Source organism: Varroa jacobsoni, unplaced genomic scaffold (genome assembly GCF_002532875.2).
Source record: "Varroa jacobsoni isolate VJ856 unplaced genomic scaffold, vjacob_1.0 scaffold_168, whole genome shotgun sequence".
Taxonomy (NCBI): Eukaryota; Metazoa; Arthropoda; class Arachnida; order Mesostigmata; family Varroidae; genus Varroa; species Varroa jacobsoni.
Genome location: NW_019213070.1, coordinates 173147 through 194377, shown reverse-complemented (window position 1 = coordinate 194377; position 21231 = coordinate 173147). Strand labels below are relative to the sequence as shown.

Here is a 21231-nt window from a genome sequence, read left to right as displayed (position 1 = left end):
CGAGTCCGGCAATTTAATAGTGTTGGACGATTGAACAAATGCAAACCTGATCATGCTATTTATAAACATAACAGTACGTTGTTCATAGGATATTAATTGATTTCCTCCAGGCTGGCGCCCAGTGTATCGACTATGCGGAGACGGCGTAGCTAGGAAAAAGGTAGTCTCGTCATCGAACGAGTTACAACTCGTATTTTCTAGCGACGGCTTCAGCGAAGTGGGAGGTTTCAAGCTGACCTACCGTATGGTTACGCCTGCAGGTGAGATTATAGAGCACCCATATAGAGTTTATGTCCATATCAGGACGCCAGGCGCTATTTGTATTTTTTTTGCTGAACGAACGGTGCCAATACAAGTTAATAGTATTATTTAAATGCTATCTGGCAAATGCAAAAATGTTATTTTTTTAATTGTACTATTCATTTATAGATAATTTCCCTCTAATAAGGGAGGAACAACGTTCAGAGGCAATTTTCGTGTAGGAATAAATTACCTTTTACAAATCAATATTATGTCACTTCATTCGTTTCCGCAACAACTTTTTTCTATTTTCAAAATACTAGGCCTGATTAACAGAGCACCTATTATAAATATATTACAGAGGAAAATGTTATGATCGGTTTTCGTATAAAATGCTTTAAGAAATGGGATTCTGAATTATTCTTTCTGGAATATACGAGGTGTTCGGCTGTATATCAGAAACTTCAAGTGGAGATCTGAAGTTGCATAGAGAACACTCACCTTTGAAGCAAATGAGCGTTCAAAGAGTCTAGTTCCCTTTCATAGTCAAGAGCTTTAAAATGATAAAGTGAATTGTAAATATAGAAGCGCTCTGCGGCGACGACAATTGGCTATGCGCCCAAAAATTCATTGATAAAACCGATTTTAACTTAAATGGCTTTTCTGACAAACAGAATGGACCCATTTGTGCTCAGAAAACCTGAGGGAACAAACGACGGTGATGAAAAACCCGTCTCATCCCCTGGAGGTGACAGTTAAATATGCTGGGTTCTTTACGCCTTAGGTACTTGCTATGGGCGTTTAACATAGTCTTCGTAAGTTTGGAAAGCTATCTGTGCGGGCTTATATTCCACACGTACGCTAAAAGGATCCAGCGAGACAGTAAGGGCAAATTCAGTTAAATCCGTTACTTTTTACATTCTTGTAAGCGCAGATACGTTTATAATAGACCGTAAGGCACTCTGTAGCCATTGTATGAAATTAGAACGCGTTAGGTTCTTTCCCCAATGATAAAACAAAAAAGACAAATGCTCTAATTGCTGCATTGTTTTTATCTACTGCAATGAAGCCTGGTTAAGATAGGTTGCCGTTAATTCGGTGGCCTGTGTTAAAGTGGCAGGAAAAGTCCGTCAAAAAATAAACAGTACGGAGCGCAGATGTATCCTTTAAGCGTGTAGAAAATATAGCTGGGCATAGTCTATATCGTAAATACTATTCCTTTCACATTATGACCGCAGGTTTAGCCTTTGTACAATGAAGTGAGGCAGAAAAAAAGTCTAGAAGTCTTAAGCTTCCAATCAGCCCGATACATTGCGTCCTAATATTGTACCTTAATGTAATTATATATTGCCAGTGGAAAAAGTAACCGAGGCTCCGAGCATGGTTCCACTGCCCCTGCTACCTCCGGATACGATGTTTCGACAGGTGTTCCCACAATCAATCGTGAGCCTGAAGTCAGGTGAAGAATATGCCGTTCAATGTATGCCGAAAAATCTAAATGCGAGGTTGACCTGGTGAGTACAACATCTCCCTTTACCCACCTGTTAGCTGTACTTACACGCGTATCTAGATACACGAAACGCTCCTTGCAGGCTCTACGGATAAACCTAACTAGATTGTAGTTTGTATACGTGAACTTGTAAAAAAAAGAATCGAAACGACAAATTTTCGAGGAGCTAATATAGACTCAATAATTCTGCAAGAAACAATCATATGAATATAATTTTACGTCCAGCTATACCGTCGATATAAGGGCACGTACTTTAGGTAGGCCTAGCAAGTGCAACGCAACAGATCACTAGCAAGTTGCTCACTACCAACGACTATGGTGAACGATACCTGCCAAGAGCGGCCCCTTGACACACTGGGAACAGTGAAGTATTAAATAAAAGTAAGTTGTCAGTAACGATCTTGAAGTAACGACAGCGAGAAAGATACACTTCGACAGTAAAACATCTTGAACTTTGGTGCCATACTACGCTGCCGTTTATTGTACGATAAAAGTTAGAAAAACAAAATCCGATACATCTGGCGTATTTTTTCTTAGAGCATAACGCAACTTTGTTTTGAAGTAGAAAGACGTAGGGCCCAATAGGCTTGCTCACTTATATCAAAGGCCAATATCGCTGTAAAGATATAATTGATCACTCACTTCCGTACCGAGAGTTTCAACTGTTTTTCTCCGGATTTCGATGAGATGTTCGTCACTACATCCACAAATTACATGCATATATATTGTATTGTATATATATATAGTAATGTTTCAATAATTTTCTTTCGTGTTGCGTATTCTTAGACAACTTTTCATGAAAAAAAAATCAGTAGTTTCTAGTACTCTAATGAATTCAGTATGCATGTTCATAGGCACTTGCGGTTTCATAATACACAGATTAATTTCGAAAAAAATGATCCATGCGGTTAAGACTGTTCTGTTTTAAGTATCGCTGAACAAGAGTAAAAAACCAGAATTGAACAATAAACTAGAAGTATTACAGGACTTTAAATGTACAAACCGACCTGCTGCTAAGTAGTGGTAACCGTAACTTTTAGACAATTCTTGTTCGAATGAGACACATATATCACATAGATTATAAATCGCAAAAGAATTTTGTATCACATGTTACCAAACCTGTCTGTAACCACGTGCTTAAAATGTTCTCTGTATCGATGATAATGGCTTCTAAAAACTTGTTTTGCCGACAATTAACTCTTTGTATAATCTGTCATCCTAATAGCAGCACGGTTCAAAGGTCGTCGATACAAGAAGAACAATCTGATCATTTGACAAGACGACTATTCCTCAAGCTTTTTTAATGCGTACAAAAGGACACACGAATAATTTCGACTGCTGTCCTAAACGGCTTGTTTCTGACGTCGCGTACGCGAAGCATGAGTTGAGTGCTATTCGTTGGCCTACCTTATTTTACGAGAGCCGTAGCTGTAGTCATCTGTTCATTTTACCTACGTTACCAACGGAAGGTTACTAAAAGGCATACGGTGCTACATATAGGGCATAAGAAATCGCGCTTGCAGATATCTCACCTGATCTCTCTGTTTTGTTGTATCGTCGGATGACTTCACTGCGTATAGGTACAAGGATGGCGTCCCGCTCTTTCTAAATTCGACACTTTCCCCGTATTTGGAGTTCGCGTCCGAGTTTGTTCTGTATATACGCAAGATGCACTCCGAAATAGCGGGGAACTTCCGCTGTGCACTCGAGCTGCAAAATAAACGAAGTGAAATGACGCTGCAGCTGAGTCTTATCGAGCCTGTCATCGAACAACAGAGCCTCCCCTGTAATTTTAGTAAGTATTGATCATTTGGCCATATTTAGCAGTACACGAAATGCATCCAAGCTTAACCGATGGCTTAACATTTTAGATATTTGTTCTATATTTATAGCAGATGGCTTCTATGCAATAGCTAGAGCACAGCTTTTCTTAACCGTTCAGAGCATTCTTTTGTTTTTATTACTAAATCCATTTTTTGACAAATGCTGCGGAATAAAACATCTGGATATTTCGAAAGTGAAACGTTGTTTAGCTCAGGCTTCTTGACAATCGAAGACACCAAGATAAAGCGAACGTAACAAACGTGTTTTTTTTTTTTGCCGTTTTTCGTGTCGACGATGAACATCGACCGTTCCGCGACTAACCTATACTTGAACTGTACAACCAGTAATAAACTATAGGTGAATATTAGACAAGTCTTAGTTAACGCTAGAGGGCAGGTTTAAGCGAATGAAAGCATCGGGTCTGTTGTCGTCTTCTACATATTTGTATTCATCACTATAAAACTCCTCAATATGGTTTGCTTCAATTCAGGTGTCCGTCCATTGAAAGACAAGAACAGTACCTCCGGCGAAACCCCGTTTTTCAGTTGCATTGCACGTCATCGTAACAGACTTAAGCTAAACTATCGTTGGTTACGGAATATGCAGCCCCTTCGCACCTATGTTCAAGGCAACACTGACCCTGGAAACAGTAGCACATCTGAGATAGTCCACAATCGTTTTCGGTCCACTTTAACTCGTAAGTAGACGACAGTATCGAATTTGAGATATTAGAACGTTAAAAAAGTTCGGGTAACATCAACTAATTTCAAACGCATGCTTGGCTAGTTACGACACGTCTACACCCGAGGATATAACGTCAAAACAGAGAAACCATTGTATTAGCTCACAATACATTTAGCTACATGGAAAACTTGAGGGCACGTATGCACTACTGGTAACACCGTAATGTCGTGTTTGCCTATCTAATAACTACATATTTACGCTTTTCTCTGCATGTTGCATGTGTTATGCTAATGAACGACGCTATTGCCACGTATCCAGAGGGTATGTTATCATTTGTCACATATTCCACTCAAATATATATGCTCATGTCCTAGTTACTCGCTTTGTCCGTCATATATAGACTAGGAAAATACCTAAGATAAAATGAACCTTCGAAAACCGCTACAGCTACCAGCAATAAATGATCTGAATCTTCGCAAAAGACGCTTGAGCCCATTATAGCGACGCTCTTATATTTTATCTGTTAGATGGCATGTATATCAGAGAAGCTTCGTGGACGGATAGCGGTGTCTACTCGTGCGTCGTAACCGATAGTAAAAACAACTGTTCGCTAAAGACGTCCGCTGTTCTTCGAGTGAAACCCAAGGATAATATGAATGACGGTTAGTTTGAACACATCCGGTAGACACTGTTTAGAAAATGAAATAAAAATAATTAACGAAGTAGCTTCCAATCGCATAGTGCTCACTCAATTAAGACTTTCTGGTGAAGCCATTATGTTCATCTTCGTCCCTGGTATATATATACATATTATATATATATATTTTTTTTTTCTAACGCCAAAAAAGACCCAAAGACCGACTTTTACCGAAGGAGTCGTAATGGTCGTGGTATCCTTATCGCAGAATTGCTATACAGAATTGCGGCACCTGTCTACGCATTACAATAGAATAATGTCGGATCCGCTGCTTATAAAAACCAGCTTAAAGCGTCGAGTCGAGTTCGTTGTTGTGTGCTTTTATTCAAGCTATTATTGCTTTTATCGTGTGCTATTATTAGACAACCTTTTTGGCATAGTAGGCCGCCCTTACACGGCGTGCTCTTTACTGCCTGTAACAATGTACAAGTCCATGCCAAAGGAAGCATATTATTTATATATATAGATATATATGTAAAGTTAAAATGATATTACGGAAGGAAATGTTCGATTGAACATTGGATACTGTCAAAGGAATTGGTGCTTAAGCTAATTGGTAGATAGGCGGTACTAAAGCATAGGTTGAAGGGTACTTGGTGATAAAGTTATCACCCGAATCATAACTAGGATGTAACCTGGACGATTAACAAAAAACCGAAATATATACAAATAGTTTTTTTTTTAACTATCATAGTATTCTCTTTTTTTCTTCGACTGTTAATATTATTTGTCACTATTTCTTCGGTCCCGGCCTAAGGTCAGCAGGCGTCTTTAAAGTGAACTATCGAAATTTCGCATATGAAAATTCCAAGAGCCAAATTACATTAAGTTATTAAATTGAGTTTGAAACATTCTCACTGCCGTGTTAATACCCTCCTGGGTACTTCGTGGAGAACACTTAGCCGATTTTCTCACACCAATTGTTTCATAATAGTCTATTTCCTGATAGGCCATACGCGATTGCGACATGATCTCTTCTCTGTAGGCTTAACATAATGGAATCATCATGCCCATAAACTCGATTGAGCCGTTATTGATTTTGTTCGTATTGTAGTGTGCGGCAGACCGAAGTTCGCATCGGTGTATTCCCGCGTAAACCATGCACAGAACAGCAAAATTATAGCCGGTACCACAGCCCGGATCGGAAGTCATCCTTGGATGGTGATGCTATGGACTCCAAAAAAGAAGGCCTTTTGTGGAGGATCATTACTCAACCAACGATGGGTAAACACTTTAGCCCGATACGTGTCCAACGGATGAGTATAGTATACGCGTGACATAGGCATATGCTGTGCTGAACATGATTTTTTATACGGCGGTAAACCTTAGATATTATTAGAAAATGTTTCCACTCAACGCGTTACGGTAACAACGCGAGGTAATTAGTGAATTGTTACCGTACTACATGTATACGAAGCGGAATAATACAGTATGTAGATATTAAATGCGTAATGCAGAGATTTCTTGAGCTATATATAAATCACTTTAGAACCACTCTCTAAATGTTTATACTTGTAGGTAAGTGCATATCGGAATTAGAACGAAGCAAATACGCAGCTGTTGAAACCCGTCTGACTCATAACACTAAATATATAGCCACAAATAATACGAAATAAATTACTTTCGGCTTTGAAGGTTGAAATGACCTCAAATAGGGAATAGCTTACCGACAATTAAGTAAATTAAGGCCGGCTATTAAGCAAGGCTCAAATAGTACCATGCTCCGTTAACAGGCAGTCTAGACGAGAAGCGGCTATACAAGCTAACGCTTAACCGAGTTCCCAAGCTCACCATATGGAAAGACGTTTGGCAATGAAAACGAAGCGTCAAATGTACACGTTAACTACACGGACCAGTGTCCAAATTTACCTTCCCAGTTTAGCTGCGTCTGTTGATACAATGTCTATAGCAGTAAGACTATAAAATCTGACATATAGTCGTATATGTGATGCAAATAAAATTAGGTGCTGACAGCAGCCCATTGCCTGGTGAATTTCCATGAAGACGGCAACGACATAAGTCTCGCTCTTGGGAAACACGATCAGACGAAGGAGGAAGATAACGAAGTTATAGCAAAAATTGAAAAATTCTACATACACCCGTAAGTAATATTAGCGTAGTTTCATTAATGCACGTGCTTACCGTCAGAGGTAACACTATTATTCAGAGTATCGATTAGTATAGTTCGTCTGTATTGCGCAAGCTTGATAACTGAACGTGTCGCTGGGGTGGGGGGGGGGGGGGGCGCCTGGGGTTCGGCTAAGGATACGAATCACGACTCCATACACAAGATCCGATCCGAGATCTAATTTCATTCGTGCGAGTGAGTGCTTGTTAGAAAGATGCATACGCCCACTGACACCCCAACCATATTTAGCATGATATATAAAAGTAATATGTTCACCCATCTTAAATTATCGTTCTTCATTGCCTGTCGCGGCATTCAACAAAACGAAGCTGGCTTTTAGGCAGCCTCCCGCACGTCCACTTAATAATTCCGAGTAAATATTCTTTAATGCTAACCCAAGTGACTGGGTTTCCATGGCAGTAACGTTATATAGCAAAGTAAATGAATCAAGTAAGGGCGATAGTTGATTTGACGTTTGATAGTTGAGTTGTAATCAATTAAACCCAGAAGCAAAATAACGTTTGGCGACAAAATATTGACCGACGTTTTTGCGATCAGACGTCAAAATGTTGTGCTTAAAAATGTGCTTGACTCATACGTGTCATTTGCAGTGATTTCGACCCATCAACGTACGACAGCGACCTAGCCTTGATTCGAATGAACATCGAGATTCAATTTACAGATTATATTATGCCGATTTGTCTTGGCGAAGCGGATTTTATTCGGAAGACATTTTTCAATTATAAGGACCTACGGTATGGCGCCGTGGCTGGATGGGGAAAGCTATCGGAAGGCGGGGGTCAACCCCGGTTCTTGCAAGAGATTAAGTTGCCTCTTGTTGAACCTGACAAATGCCGAGCTTCCACTACGCATCCGGTAGGAACTTTTCGTTGGCATATGTACTAGCCGATAGGATGATTCGGTAAAGATTGGCCTTTAGCATACTTTTTACAAGTGGTCAAGATGGACAAAACAGACTGCCTAAACGTTTTGTCTTTTACTGGCCTATTTTACGTTCGAATAGATCTGGTTAGGGGGGTTTGTCGATCGATCGCGATACCCAGGAGTGCAATAACGTTGTACTATATCCTTCAATCAATTGATATCGTCTTATGTAACATCGTTTACAGGTAACCTCGAATATGTTCTGCGCCGGCTACAATCAGGATATCGTAGGCGACGCCTGCAAAGGAGACTCGGGCGGAGGGTTCACTGTGGAGTCTGCGGGCCGTTGGTATGCCATTGGAGTGGTCTCATGGGGCGTCGGTTGTGGTCGAGCCGGTCATTATGGCTTCTACATCAAGCTCGACAACTATCATACCTGGATCAAGGATCGGATCTCCTACTAATTACGACTACAATTTGCGTTAATGCAGCATCTTTGCTGCCACATTATTTAGTCAGCTTCGCGACGGCGAACCCGTTGCCAGAACATGTTATATACATACCATATGTAGTCAGCCACAATCGGTTCTCGGACTGGTCCACGTCGTCCGACACAGCCAGTAGTATCGGTCCTGCAAAATGATTATCGCAATGTTGATTGCTTTGCAAAGAGTTTTCTATGCTCAGTGGTAGACATGCGTTCTTGTACGTGTTCAAAAAAGGACGCAGTTAGGACACTATTCAAGGATGCCTTAACCTAGCCAAAAAAAACCTGGTACTGAAAAACACCGTAGTATCACACTTAGCAGTTGTTTATAATCAGCTTTTAATTAATACTAGCGGTTTGCCATAGGGAACGTTATCCTGTACACATAACGCGAAGGGTTGTTCGTATCAAAATTTTCTAATGAGTGGTCAGTCGTAGTTAAGCCTGTACATAATATGGTAGTTTTGTTTAAAGACAAATCGTCATTGTGTGGACACACGTATTTCTTACTATGACGAAGTTTCTAAACATGTTTGTACTTTCGTTGTAAAATTTTCGCTTGACTCGCACTATGCACAACTCCATGGAATGGAGTAGCATTTAACCACGCAGCTATTATAAATAGCTAACACATCCAATGACAAATTTTCTTCTTGAAATCCGACAGTTATATGAAGCTAGATAATTTTTTACTAGATACATGTTATATGTACACCAGAGATGAGCCTAGGGGAGCCTGGAAAAGGCCAAGCAAAAACTACAGCGACATGACTGCGAAGTGGCAAGATTGACTTCGTACTGCCAAATCAATGCTATCGGTTACTTCCTGACAACTACCAGTCTATTGTCTGTATAAATATCACCGATCAATCATAGTTTCACTATATTAGTAGATGTAAACATATGTGGAGTAGTATATGTGAAAAAAACACATACACACATATATATCGAAAAATGCTCACAATATTTTCGTAGCAATATTTATTATATACGCTTTAGAGTAGTGCGGAAAAAACGGGCTTTGTTGAAGCTTATTGGGTGGTTCATAACAGAAAAGACGACGAAAAATAAATAAAGAAGAGATTTATGTATTTGGTTGTTTAGAAAACTGTTGTTTGACTAATCTGGCAGTTAGATTGGATGATTATGATAGATTCGTAGGCATTACATGTAAAGATTAACGTAAAACTCGTTTTTTTTTTCGTCAAAGCGTTTGATTATCGCAGATCGTAGCCTTTTTCCCCGGTAATGCATCGTATTTAATTTATCAAATCAGATATCTGGTTTTAATAGCGTTTAAAAATGGATTTCTTCGAAACCGAGCCAGTCTGTTTTTTCTTTTTTAATAGTATTGTTTTGTCTAAAATTACGATAATTTCGTTCTATTAACTAACTTCCGAAAGTAGACGCGCGTCGTTTAGCGTTCGTGGATTCGAGACGGTATTTTCTCGATATTAAAATGTTACGAGTTTGGGGTTGAAGTAGCATTTGAATGGTCAAAGCCCGGTCAACCTGTAGAATCATCGAACACAACTAATTTCTAATGGATCGCGTAGTGTCCATGTACGATACGTACTTAATCGATTTACAGATAAACGTGTCAAATCACTCTGCATAAAGGGGATACAATTTTAGGCTTTTGACATCTTTACAATATGAGCTATTGCTAACCTTCTGAAATCAACCATCTTTATGACCGTGACAGTTTAAAACCAAGCTATCGATAATTACAAAGCTTTTTAACTCAAACGTATGTTTATCTATCGAACATATTGTACTACGTACGTTTTATAGATCGCATTACATCGAATGTTCGCGACGCTAACCCATAAGTCATAGCTATGTCGTATCTAGACATAGTTGCTTAACTTTCACAAATACATAACGTGCATGTCTGCGGTACTACGCCTGTTGCGCTACCCTATTTCAACAGATGTTCCGCTTTCCTGACAAACGTGTAAGTGTCTACGACGAATCCACGAACAGGGTAGGCGATTGACCTTCAGAGCGGCAACCACACGGCCATCTTGTCAATCCATTTCAACATCTTCTCGAAAAACTCTGTCGTTGAGACGATGACAGCTCCATATGTGGCGAAAATGTCAACTCATAACACAGTATGATTGTGGATTAATATGGTAGTGGATACTTGCCTTTGTATTCGTTACTAAACGATGTGTTTACGTTCGATACTGACAGATAGAAAAAATATTTTGCTTTGTTGGTAGTCTAATCCATCTATTGAGTAGTATTTGGTGTTCTACACATTATAAACCGCCACAGCGATCACTGCTTAAAAAGATGGTTTTCGCTTCTTGGTATACTTGTGTCAGAGCTTTTCACAGGTCTGTGGCTTTTACCATAGGTACAGCTGATTATTTCTTCTGATAATTAATTTACGTGTAAGTGCGCCCTCTCACGATTCTCCGATAACAGGGGCTGCTATATATAGCAGTCGATATCTCTGTAGCATGGTGTAGCTCATATCATATCTGGGCCTCGCAAGCTTTTCCACGTAGTTTCTTCCAGTGTTAGAAGCAAAATGAAGCTCTGGACATCCGTCGTACAGCTCTTTCGGGAAATATACAAATGCGATTGTCTCATAGCTTAACGAAACGTCTTCACCTCGCTACCAAGCGCCTGAGGGTAGTGTGGCAGACATATGTGATTTCACTGTTCCTACTAGAACTGCTGTCTTTGAGGTTCGTAGCCGGATCGTGTATTCAGCTGCCTGGACCAACTGACAGAAAACCTGCTTCCGATTTTACCGTATAGACGTATTTATTCGTGCACTTCATTACGATTCATCCACTAAAACTTGGCCACGCTTATTTCTTATCCCGAGTTCGGTACTTTCTGGTTTTCGACGTCGTTAGGGGTACCTTGAACGATCCCACGGTAACAGCTTCGTACAGCCAGGTCTCCTGTTATCCTAACGTATATCTTGATGTCGCTCAATGAAATTAATGTTGGTCACGTTCTGCGGATTGGCACATCCGCTGTCAGCAGAGTAAACAGAGACATGTTCCGAGGCTTTTCGCGCACTCTGACACACGTTGCAGCTTTCTACGTACGAAGCCGCTCTACCCCAAATAAATACCCAAAGTACTGGCAGCTACCGATAGCTTGCCAGCTGATGTACCGCCAGCTGGGTAGCGTTGTGTGAGGCTGGAGCGAACGAGCTCGTTCATCATTCACGAACAGTGGTTCCCATCTTTGAGTGGAAATGGTGTCCACATAATGAGTGGAATGAAATGGAAATACCACAGAGTGCTCGAGAAGTGCTACGCCTTTCTTGTAGTTCTGCTCTACCCGACATAATTCAGCGTAGAAGGTCCCCTCGATACAATAAGAAAATTAGCGAGAAGTGCTGATCTCGCCATCCTTCGAATATTTACCGATAATTCATTAAACCCGAATTCTGCACACAACGTATTGAGAATTTTACCAGAAACTGGCTAGCACTCATAACTCAATAAACGTTTCGCCAGCCTTATCGTAGTGATCGAAGAATTTTTCAGTCGGGTCAGTTGCCTCCAATCAGTCTTCTTCAGAAAGGGTTGTTCAAAGCTTCGCTTTAAAGTCCTTTGACGTCTCCCCTGCGCCGATCTTGACATCGAACCAAGCCCGGGCTACTTCTTCCAACCTGGCCTACTTGGCGAGCCGCTTGTACTCCTTAGCCCAATGCTCGGGCTTCTTCTCGTCCATCTCCACCAGTGCCGACGTCAAATCAGCCAGCCGTTTGAGCAACCCTCTGGGAGTATCGCAGCCATTTTATCATGGCCACGAAAGTAGGGTGCATTGGCTTAGCTTCATCATTGCTGTCAGGGACGAGCATTTTATAGCCACCAGCTCCATGCTTATATAGATGAAGACATGCACTATCTCATGTTTTTGTATTATAACTATTGGTCCATTACGCTTCCTACATTAAAGACTATATGGACGGACCTGTTTTTACCAGTGCAACACTAAGGAGAAACGCCTAAGCCTGTACCTCTATGTGCTAGTCCTTTATAGTTGTAGTTGTAGTCTCCATAAATTGAAAGGAGTAGCTAGTGTCATAGAGCGTACTCCCTGTTGAATAGTGGCAAGGCAAGGGTTCTCTGCTCAGCAGCCCGTGGTAAGTCTAAGTCGTCTTTTCTTAACACCTAAAGTTAAAGCTCTATACAATCTGTGAGCATCTGTGGCTCATCTTCTAATGCAAAGAGACGCGGATACTTTTAGCTTAACAACTTTGTCTCTGCGGCACGTGTATAATTTTCTCTTTCAAGTTAACCAATGTTTTAGGGCGAATATACAGCAGTTTTCGTTTCGTGAACGTCAAACAAAAACGAAAAATAACAATAATAATCTAATCGAAGAATAAATCTGTAATGATAATTAATATGTAGACTAATGCAAGGATCCGGTACGCACCGACTGGTAAGTCCGACACACCACTGACATACGAAACTCAACGGCAGTGACCGATACGTCGTCATCGTCGTCACAATAATATGTGCAGATTTTGTGCCATACATTGGTAAAGTAGGATGGAGAGAAAGACAGAAATAATTTAACAGTTCGCGGTTACAAAGCTTTCTTTAGTTTGTCCGTAAACAACGACAACGATAGAACGTGTGCATACTTTCGTAATTTGCATCCTGCACACGATATATTACAATGCAACCAGCTGCTAAAAAAAGATTTCGCCTAATTAATTAAAAGGACTTAATGATCAAAGGGTCTTCAACAAATTTTCGTGTACATTCCGCCAACAAAAGCCGTTACAGTATCAGCTTTTATCGTTCGCCATGGTCAGGTCGCTTTTTTTTCAAATTTAATTTTATCGCCAATTTTATTGGTGTACATACATAACTCGGTAAAGGTAGAACAAATATAGTTTTATAAGCGAAGTTGCACATTAGCAGTGGGTTCAGGACTCATGAGGTAGATTTAATATATAAGGACACGATATGGGTAAATGTCTAAAAATAGCTTAGATAATAATGTATTCGTATTAATATAATAACCGCTATAGCGCAATTTAATAATGCATTGAATTTTTCTTCTACCCATCCTATACGTAGCTAAGACGAAGGCTACGTCAGATGCTGTCTACATAAGACTCAACAGAGCGTGCTAATAGCTCTGCCAAAGTCAATAGTGAAGATAATAATCACTAATAATAAAGATAATAAGAGATGTTTTTAAATAAATTTCTCACAGCTGCATTGGAATTCGTTGATAAGATGATATAATTATTTACCTGCTCTATTTGAAATTATCGAAATAAAAGAACTCTGAATTGAAAAAGTTCCGTCTTTATTGCTCTATTCTTCATTAACAGAATTAGAATAGTTTATTCATACAATTGTTTACCTGCACACACATTGCTTGATCACAAGTGGGGCAATTTTACGTACTGGAAATCGATAAAAGCGCATCAAAGGTGTGTACTACATTTTTTTAATGTTATTTTTTGCTATCATTTTTATGAAATTGTTCGACTGATTTGACGACTGTTGCCGTAACAGCTAAAGGCTCCTTTATTACAAGAACATATATTTAGACTTTTTTTTTTCTTTTTTTTTCGTATCGTTTTTATAAGATGCACTGGAGTATTACGGACGTTATGTTCATCGCAGTTTTTTAAACACAGGTTCTGTTAACCAACCGATCTACCCCAGCTCCTCCAACGCAATCATTTTGTCATGCGAGAAAACGTTACTTGCCCGTCAATTGTCGCAGTTTTCTGTCTGCAATTTATAAAAAGCCTTTTTTTGCGAAATGATAAGAATTACCGTAAACAATGTGCCGTACAGAAAATGATACACGCATCATTCTTAGTCGCTATTGCGTTGTACATCCCACGCTAAGTGAACATTGTTTCTATATTTATTTTTTTCACGCGGAAGGCCATAGTTGCTTATCGACTTGTGAAACAGCACTATCGTGGGTTCAATGATGAGTCTACGTGGCATTCTTTTTTTTTGTTTTTTTTTCTAAAACTGAAAATCACCACCTCCAGCGAGCTTTGGATGCTCTAACCGTATATGAACTTTAAGAATACACGAGGCCTTAATCTTTAGTGGTATCGAAAACAGATTAGTAAGCTATATGAAAATGATCTTCTTGTATAGATGAGAGGTCATTACAGCGCACGGGATCCGATTTATCTGATCAGTTTGGTATATTCGATTCGGGATCGACGAATCGATAATGCTGAACTTTTACTTTGTTAATTGACGGTATTATGTTCTTAGCGGACCTGGTCTTGTCTCACACTTGCAGTTAAGTGGTCCCTATCAAAAAATATCGTCGTAGTTAGTCGTAGCGACGCTAGCAGCTGCGATAATCATACCAACCGTTCAAACGGTCGCGACCAACGGCGTCTTCAGATATTCATATTGCTACGGTGGCAAAGACGAATACCCCCTTTGAAATCATAATCTTCGACCGGACGTGAGCGCATCAGAAATTTACGCAGAAACACAAAAATAGATACCAAAGGTCGAATGGGTCACAAACACAATTTAGTGATAGTGTCTCAATACAGAAACAAAGCCAACATCGCAAGAATAGCGGTGTCATTAGGGAAAAACTATGAAAGTCTCTTCCATAATTGTTTCAGTTTCGCACCCTTATATCTCAGTGGGCTCTGTTAATCTTTTTAATATATTATGACGGCCTATGTGTGGCCTTAATACATAATATTGATTTCGCCAAAGAAGAAACGCTTTATGAAGGTAGCCATGCCCAGTCATGAAGAAGTAGTGCTCTACTTCAAGCCCCATTTTGGCAACTCTCTGACTCAATTTACGATGCTCACTCTCTCGACGCAGAAATATTCGGAAGTCGGTAATCACGTTACAATGGACTTCGGAGGAAATTGTAGGTGTTCGTAGACGGAAGTTCTCAGAAAATTAACGCACATTTTTTGCTAGCAATTTACTTCACAAATGTTACCACGAACGGCGACAGAAAACAAAGAGGGGAAATGTTAAAGAACTGCAATATGTACAAAGCGTACTTAATGCAACGCAGCGGGATGTCTTTCACTTAGGGCAACCAGGTAGGTGAGGGCTTGTGGCTGAAAGGGTAGCATGTGCTGGAACGTAAGACAGCGTCAAGTATCGACGTTGATTATAAGATGGCGACAAGTCTTGATCACGACATTTTACCGGTGGAAAGTTCAGCAGGCTTTTTTCGTCCCAAATCAAAAATGGTACGTATGTACACTGAAATAACAGCACGACTATCTGAGCAGAAACGTTTTCGTATTGTAATGGTCATAATGGTAAGACGCTATTTTAGGCTTATTAATTAAAGCATATTGAAAAACGGCGATAGAATGACGTTTTGTCGAATTTGGGCATCTGGGCCCCTTGTGTTAGCTCGTTTTTGTTGCGTCTTGTGTTTTTGTGCGTGTTTCTATGTGTATGTGTTTGTGCCATGAAGCGGACGTGCCCATTTCAAGAATCAACTCTACGGCTAATTCAAACGTTTGTTCAATTCTTCAGTTATATATTTATGTGCAACGTGGTACAAGGGGTATCCTCTTCTACACTGAAAAACACTGTTTTACTCTAAGACTGTTTTTCACCGATATGTTACACACAAAATCATTATCCGGCTTCTATGTTTTTCAACACTGGTTTTCCATGAATGTTCACATTTTTTTGGTAATTTTTCTACGAGGGCAAAGTTAGAGCGAATCATATCAAAGAAAATATTTGTTTTTAGAATACTAGTAGTAGGTAAGGACTAGATGTGACAATTTGAAGCACTGGCGAGCTTTGATATCTGGGTGCTGACGCCAGGGTGACATCCAAAAAAATCCCCTTTTTTTCCTTAAGTGAAGTTGTTTGGTGTCCGGTCTACTTTTTTCGGGAAGTCGATGAATAGATTCCCTTTGTTAGAGTAATATGGGACTTTAAGCAGCGTTTTTGTCCCTGCAGCAGTGCAACCCTCCCTCCGTATGTAATCCTGCATACTCAATTGCTTTAAAGCTACCCCTATTCGTGTTACCTACCTACGGTATTCCATTCGTGTTGACCCAGCTAAAGGTGAGCAAAAACGGCGATTTTTTTTCGACGCAGAAGACCACAGCAGAAGTATATCACACGTTAGGTAATAAGCGAAGTGCATTTTTTTTGGTTTAAAGAATCTTCGTTTGAAGATTTGTCTTACTCCATTGAAGAGTACCTGTAACAGCGTTGGCTCCAAGAAACAAAATCGCACCGTCTTCTGGCAGGTACAGTTAATTGTACTCTATCAGTGTTTGTGGAATCTACTCGATGCAGTCGTTGCACGCGCTGTACCTGCGTCCTGTGGAAACCTTTCTTTCTGTTTACTTATAAATTCTTCCATTGGAATTTAAGGTTATGTGAACACGTGTCCAATGTAAATTAGGACGGCGTTATTCTCGGAGGCGTTGTATAGGAAGATAGAGCGTCCAAAAGTATAAATACGAGCATCCTTTGCCATACACCAGACAGTGTATTTATCAGGATTGAAGTTCATTATCGTAGAAATCTTCTATCAATCTGGCGCCTATCATCATAACACTGAAGACAAAGCATTATACAGAGAATTAATTTTTTTGCACAGACATTCATTTTCTGTTGTTTCAGTTTGAAAAAAATGCTTTCCTGCTGTAGTAACAAAGCATAAATAAAATGAATAAATCAAGCGACATGAATGTAGACATAATAGACCCTTTGTTTTAGACCAAGTCTGCCTTTCAAGCAACGACGATTGCAATAAAGTGACATTGTGAAACAAGGTAAGATTTGCTAAGCAATTAATAAACGTTATTAGAAACCCTTATCAGCATAAGCACAGTATACAACACTTGACTATTTTAGGGTTTCGAGTAAATTTAAGATGAATGCAATTTCTTTTCCCGGATAGGTTTCTTGTTGTTCAGATTTGACTTTGGAAGAAATGTTAAATCTTCACATCAAGCTTCTCCTGCTAATTAGTGCCAATTATCAAAAAAGCTTTTAGTAATTAGGCGTAATTGCTTAGGCGTAAGCGATTCACATTAGCACTTGCGGATAACGTCAGTCCGTTGCGTTGAACTGTGCCAAAGTGCAACATGTTTTGCAGATCCTAGGAGTACTTTACTTCGGCTTCGCGTTCTTATATATACATCTATACGAAATTATTTTTCCTCTATTGAAGTACCTAGGTTCTAAGCTGGATTTGCGGAGGGAGTAGAAAGTGAGATAACAGCCGCGGCCTATATTTATAAATTTCAAAAGACATAAGAGAATCAAAAAAGTAACCATGATGCCCATCCGATCAAGAGAACGATTCCGCGTCAAGCTAGAAAAGTATAGATTTTGTGTTTTAAGTATATAAATCTGTTCGGCATTTTGGTTTACCTTCATAGTGTGCGTGTCACTTTACGGTAGCTGATCAGAAATCGCCATAGCCTTGAATATACGATTGAACTGGAATACCTGACAGAGACCTAAGTAGTCGTTGAAACTTCCTTAATAATTTACGTATACTTTAGTTGGTTAGCGTGACAAATGGCTGAACATGTATCTAGACCTGCGCAGATAACCTGGCTTGTTCCCGACTAAACATTTATAGATGTCTTGTGTAAATAGGCCAAATGATGGGGATTTGGAACGCATGTCTCCATTTTAAAAAAACTTTGCCAAGACCGCGATCTACCTTAGTGAACAACAGTAGCATGTTAACAAATAGAAATCAAATTCATCCAACTTTTTCAGTAAAAACTAGCCCTGTTATGAAACACACAAATATGTACCCTTAACAGAACTCAGCTGAGGATCTCAATGAAACATTTGTCGTCTTAGTTGTTATTGCCTAGAACTACGCTCTTCTCAGTCGCCTGTCACAAGCCGCACCTTTCTGTGTGGTCCGCTTCGTCCTAATTTTTCATCTTATCGTTTACCTTCTTTGCTTGGTCTCCCAAGTGCAACAGCAACTAATTACGAACATTAGTTTCACCACAATGGCCCTCATGTTCCGAGGTCATTCATCTTCACTGGGCTCGGGTCACTGCAGGGCCATTTTCCTGTACTCGAAAAAAAATCGAGAGTACGCAATAGCTCATGCCAAGTTATTCCTGCAGACAAATGGCGTCCTGTTTGTGTGCGATATTGAATTAGCTGACGATATGGTCAATTTTAGAGAAGTTCTCGTTAACTGAGCGACAGAACGACCGGCCGTGGTTCGTTAGGGGCAAATCCTGGACCCTAAAATTAACGTTTTGGATATCGATATTAAATTTACGGAAGTAGATAACGAATAAATACTCTTGTAATCGTACAGGGTCGAATTCGGTTCCATATTTGATCGTGGTAAGGCTGGACAATTTTCACCGACCTATCGACGTGCGTCAAACGTCTCGACGGGTATGTTTTGCGTGCAATGACAGTGAGTCGATCTATGTAGTTCACTAAATAACATTGAATCCATCCATTAACGAATTAAAAATTTTTACAGCGCACATTGGCGTTGGTCGTTGCCGGGGTGATCGTCCATTTCGTAGGTGGAGCTCCAATATCTGAAGGCCATTCGAAGGTAACCAAAACAAACAGCTAGATATATATATGATGTTGAACAGTATGTATCTTCCTAAAATATCATTCAATACTCATTCAACAAAATCAGGCATAAGGTTTTCCTACGAAAACTTACGAACGTAATGCTTCAAGACGAAAGTGATGTAAAACGGGTGATAAAAAAAATTACGGGATATCTTCAAAGGAATCATATCAGATGGTTATAACACAATTTGTTTTACTTCTGTGGGTTTGAGCGTAGCCAAAGTATCGCTATTAGTTCGTGTCGAATAAATTATATATAAGATCGTATAGAAACAGTCCTGTCAAATCTAATCTGAACCAACGCCGCCATAATCCCAAGCTTACGCTGGTGCTTTGTCCATGATAGCTTGTTGTTCATCGAAAAGCCTTGCTAACGAAATACGAATTGTTTAGGTTGATAATTCTGTGCAGGGTCGTCAAGGGCAGACGCTCTCCGGAGATGGCCTAAGGGATGTGCGTGGATCATATACGATAGCCTTGCCTGGCGGTCGCACTCGCACTGTCAAGTAGGTAGCAAAATCTATATATACTTGTATATAGATCAAACGACAGTGTCGTATAATTTTATGTCTGATCCATCGGCAGCACAATGGCAATGCATTCGCGTTTAACTTGAACACAAATCTTTTTTTGAACACATATTAAAATTAGAGTTAGTTATAAATAGATATTTTCACGGGCGATTAAATCTATACGATAAACACCGCGGCTCTGTGCTCCGACTCGCCATGGTGTTATCAGCATAAACGAAGAAGGAGAAAGGTGTCCTCACTCAAATAAATCTTAGTACCATATAACGTGATTCATTTAGAGACGTTCTGTTGTACTCAAAGCGTTTTTTTCCTGATTTACAATGATCATCCATAGGTACAGTACGGGCGAAAGCAATTTACATGCAGCAGTGATTACCAACGAGCTGGGTGCCGAAAGCACGAATCCGCAAGACGTAGCCTTGCAAGCCTCCGCTGTATCGGCTGCTGAGGCCGTCCTAAAAGGAGCAGCAACGTTTTTACGCAGCATCACTTTTGGCCCTGACGCTGACGGCGTCTACGTACAGAGGAGGGTTGCAACAGCGTAGCCCGTGAGCGAGTAATTTAGAACAAAATAGCTGAGAGAAGAAGTTCTTCTGCTGTTCATGTCAAAGCTAGCTTCGTCGTAGTTCGTATCACCGTGTAGGTAGGAAGGCGGGTTGTTTCAGTTTACCTGTCGCCTACTTTTGAAATCGTGTTAAGCGTTCATCTGCAGTGTAAAGTACTCAATTCTCTTCCGAAATTTGGCGACCAATCGTGTGGGCCTACATAACCTATGTATGTCGAAAGTTCAATGGCTTCTCGAAGTGGGTGTCTAATGAATGCTAGCTTCACTAAGCGTAACTGTGTTGTTTCACCCTGCAGACTTAAATGGACATACGCCTCTGGCTTGAAGTTCATTATTGAGTTTTCCCGTATTGGTTTAAAAGGTCGTGGCAATTAAAAATATCGAACTGATTCTTAACGGCAAAGAGAGAAAAATGTATAGTTGTTCTCTCTATTATTCGTGTTCTCGTTTTTCTGTTACATAATAAATTGTAAAAATTGCTGCAAGGTTTTCTCTTTCTTTCTATGCATATACACGCCTCCTAAATAGCTGGCGCTAGTCTAATTAATCAATTTTCGTTCTCTTATTATTGTTATTATAATTATATATATTTTCATACTTAGCGCATTTAGTACGGGATAAGCAGTACAAAATGTAATATTTCGAAATTAAATCCTGCAGGACGTAGCGACACATTTATAAGTGAGTATTTATAGAACGCTACAAAATATACTCAAAGCCGAAATATCTATTTTGCATTAATTTAATTATTAATTTCGGAAATACTAAAATTAACTTTATGTAAGCAGCACTTTAGATCTGAGTTAGTTCTATCGTATCGATTTTTTCGTTTCGCTCTCCTGTAAATCGTCTGGTGCAGTCGCCCGGACGGAGAAAGTCTTTCGCCGTCGTAGGAATCAACTAGAAGTTGTTTCTCTGTCCAGATCTTGGAGTGGATGCGGCGGGATTTTATAAAATCATCTAACAGCGTAGAACGAGCGATTAGCAAGAATAGCAAAAACACAATAAAGTTATTTTTAGCTTTCTTCTAAATTCCATTTCTGCTTGTCGTCGTCGGCGGCATCGTCTAATTGGGTTTATTCCTGTCCCCCGACATCAGCCGTT

General features: G+C 39.9%; 2 protein-coding genes and 1 long non-coding RNA gene across 8 annotated transcripts in view; 2 read left to right on the top strand and 1 right to left on the bottom strand.

The window, feature by feature from the left end:
* Positions 1-8602, bottom strand: part of LOC111271101 (uncharacterized) — a 56661-nt gene extending 48059 nt beyond the window's left edge. For both annotated transcript variants that reach the window (XR_002686672.2, XR_015315207.1), the window contains exons 1-2: positions 8532-8602; positions 3283-3460 (exon numbers count right to left, since the gene is read on the bottom strand). This is a non-coding gene — a long non-coding RNA (uncharacterized LOC111271101). The remainder of the gene's footprint in view (positions 1-3282; positions 3461-8531) is intronic.
* LOC111270994 (mannan-binding lectin serine protease 1) overlaps positions 1-9563 on the top strand; it is a 79589-nt gene extending 70026 nt beyond the window's left edge. For all 4 annotated transcript variants that reach the window (XM_086972792.1, XM_022851518.2, XM_086972796.1 and 1 more), the window contains 9 exons: positions 111-260; positions 1595-1754; positions 3331-3545; positions 4065-4271; positions 4786-4920; positions 6010-6179; positions 6920-7056; positions 7695-7959; positions 8214-9563. In XM_086972792.1, the coding sequence (XP_086828918.1) occupies positions 111-260; positions 1595-1754; positions 3331-3545; positions 4065-4271; positions 4786-4920; positions 6010-6179; positions 6920-7056; positions 7695-7959; positions 8214-8432 (1658 nt within the window). In that variant the 3' untranslated portion in view covers positions 8433-9563. The remainder of the gene's footprint in view (positions 1-110; positions 261-1594; positions 1755-3330; positions 3546-4064; positions 4272-4785; positions 4921-6009; positions 6180-6919; positions 7057-7694; positions 7960-8213) is intronic.
* A 5977-nt stretch (positions 9564-15540) lies between these two features.
* LOC111271059 (uncharacterized) lies at positions 15541-20612 on the top strand. Of its 2 annotated transcripts, none has more exons than XM_022851640.2 (4): positions 15541-15665; positions 18926-19003; positions 19441-19535; positions 19897-20612. In XM_022851640.2, the coding sequence occupies exons 1-4, from the start codon at positions 15591-15593 to the stop codon at positions 20105-20107; spliced, it is 459 nt and encodes a 152-aa protein (XP_022707375.1). In that variant the 5' UTR covers positions 15541-15590; the 3' UTR covers positions 20108-20612. The 2 variants fall into 2 exon arrangements, with proteins under 2 accessions (XP_022707375.1, XP_022707368.1); XM_022851633.2 differs by having other exon boundaries at positions 15542-15665; positions 19423-19535.
* The last annotated feature ends 619 nt before the right edge of the window (positions 20613-21231 follow it).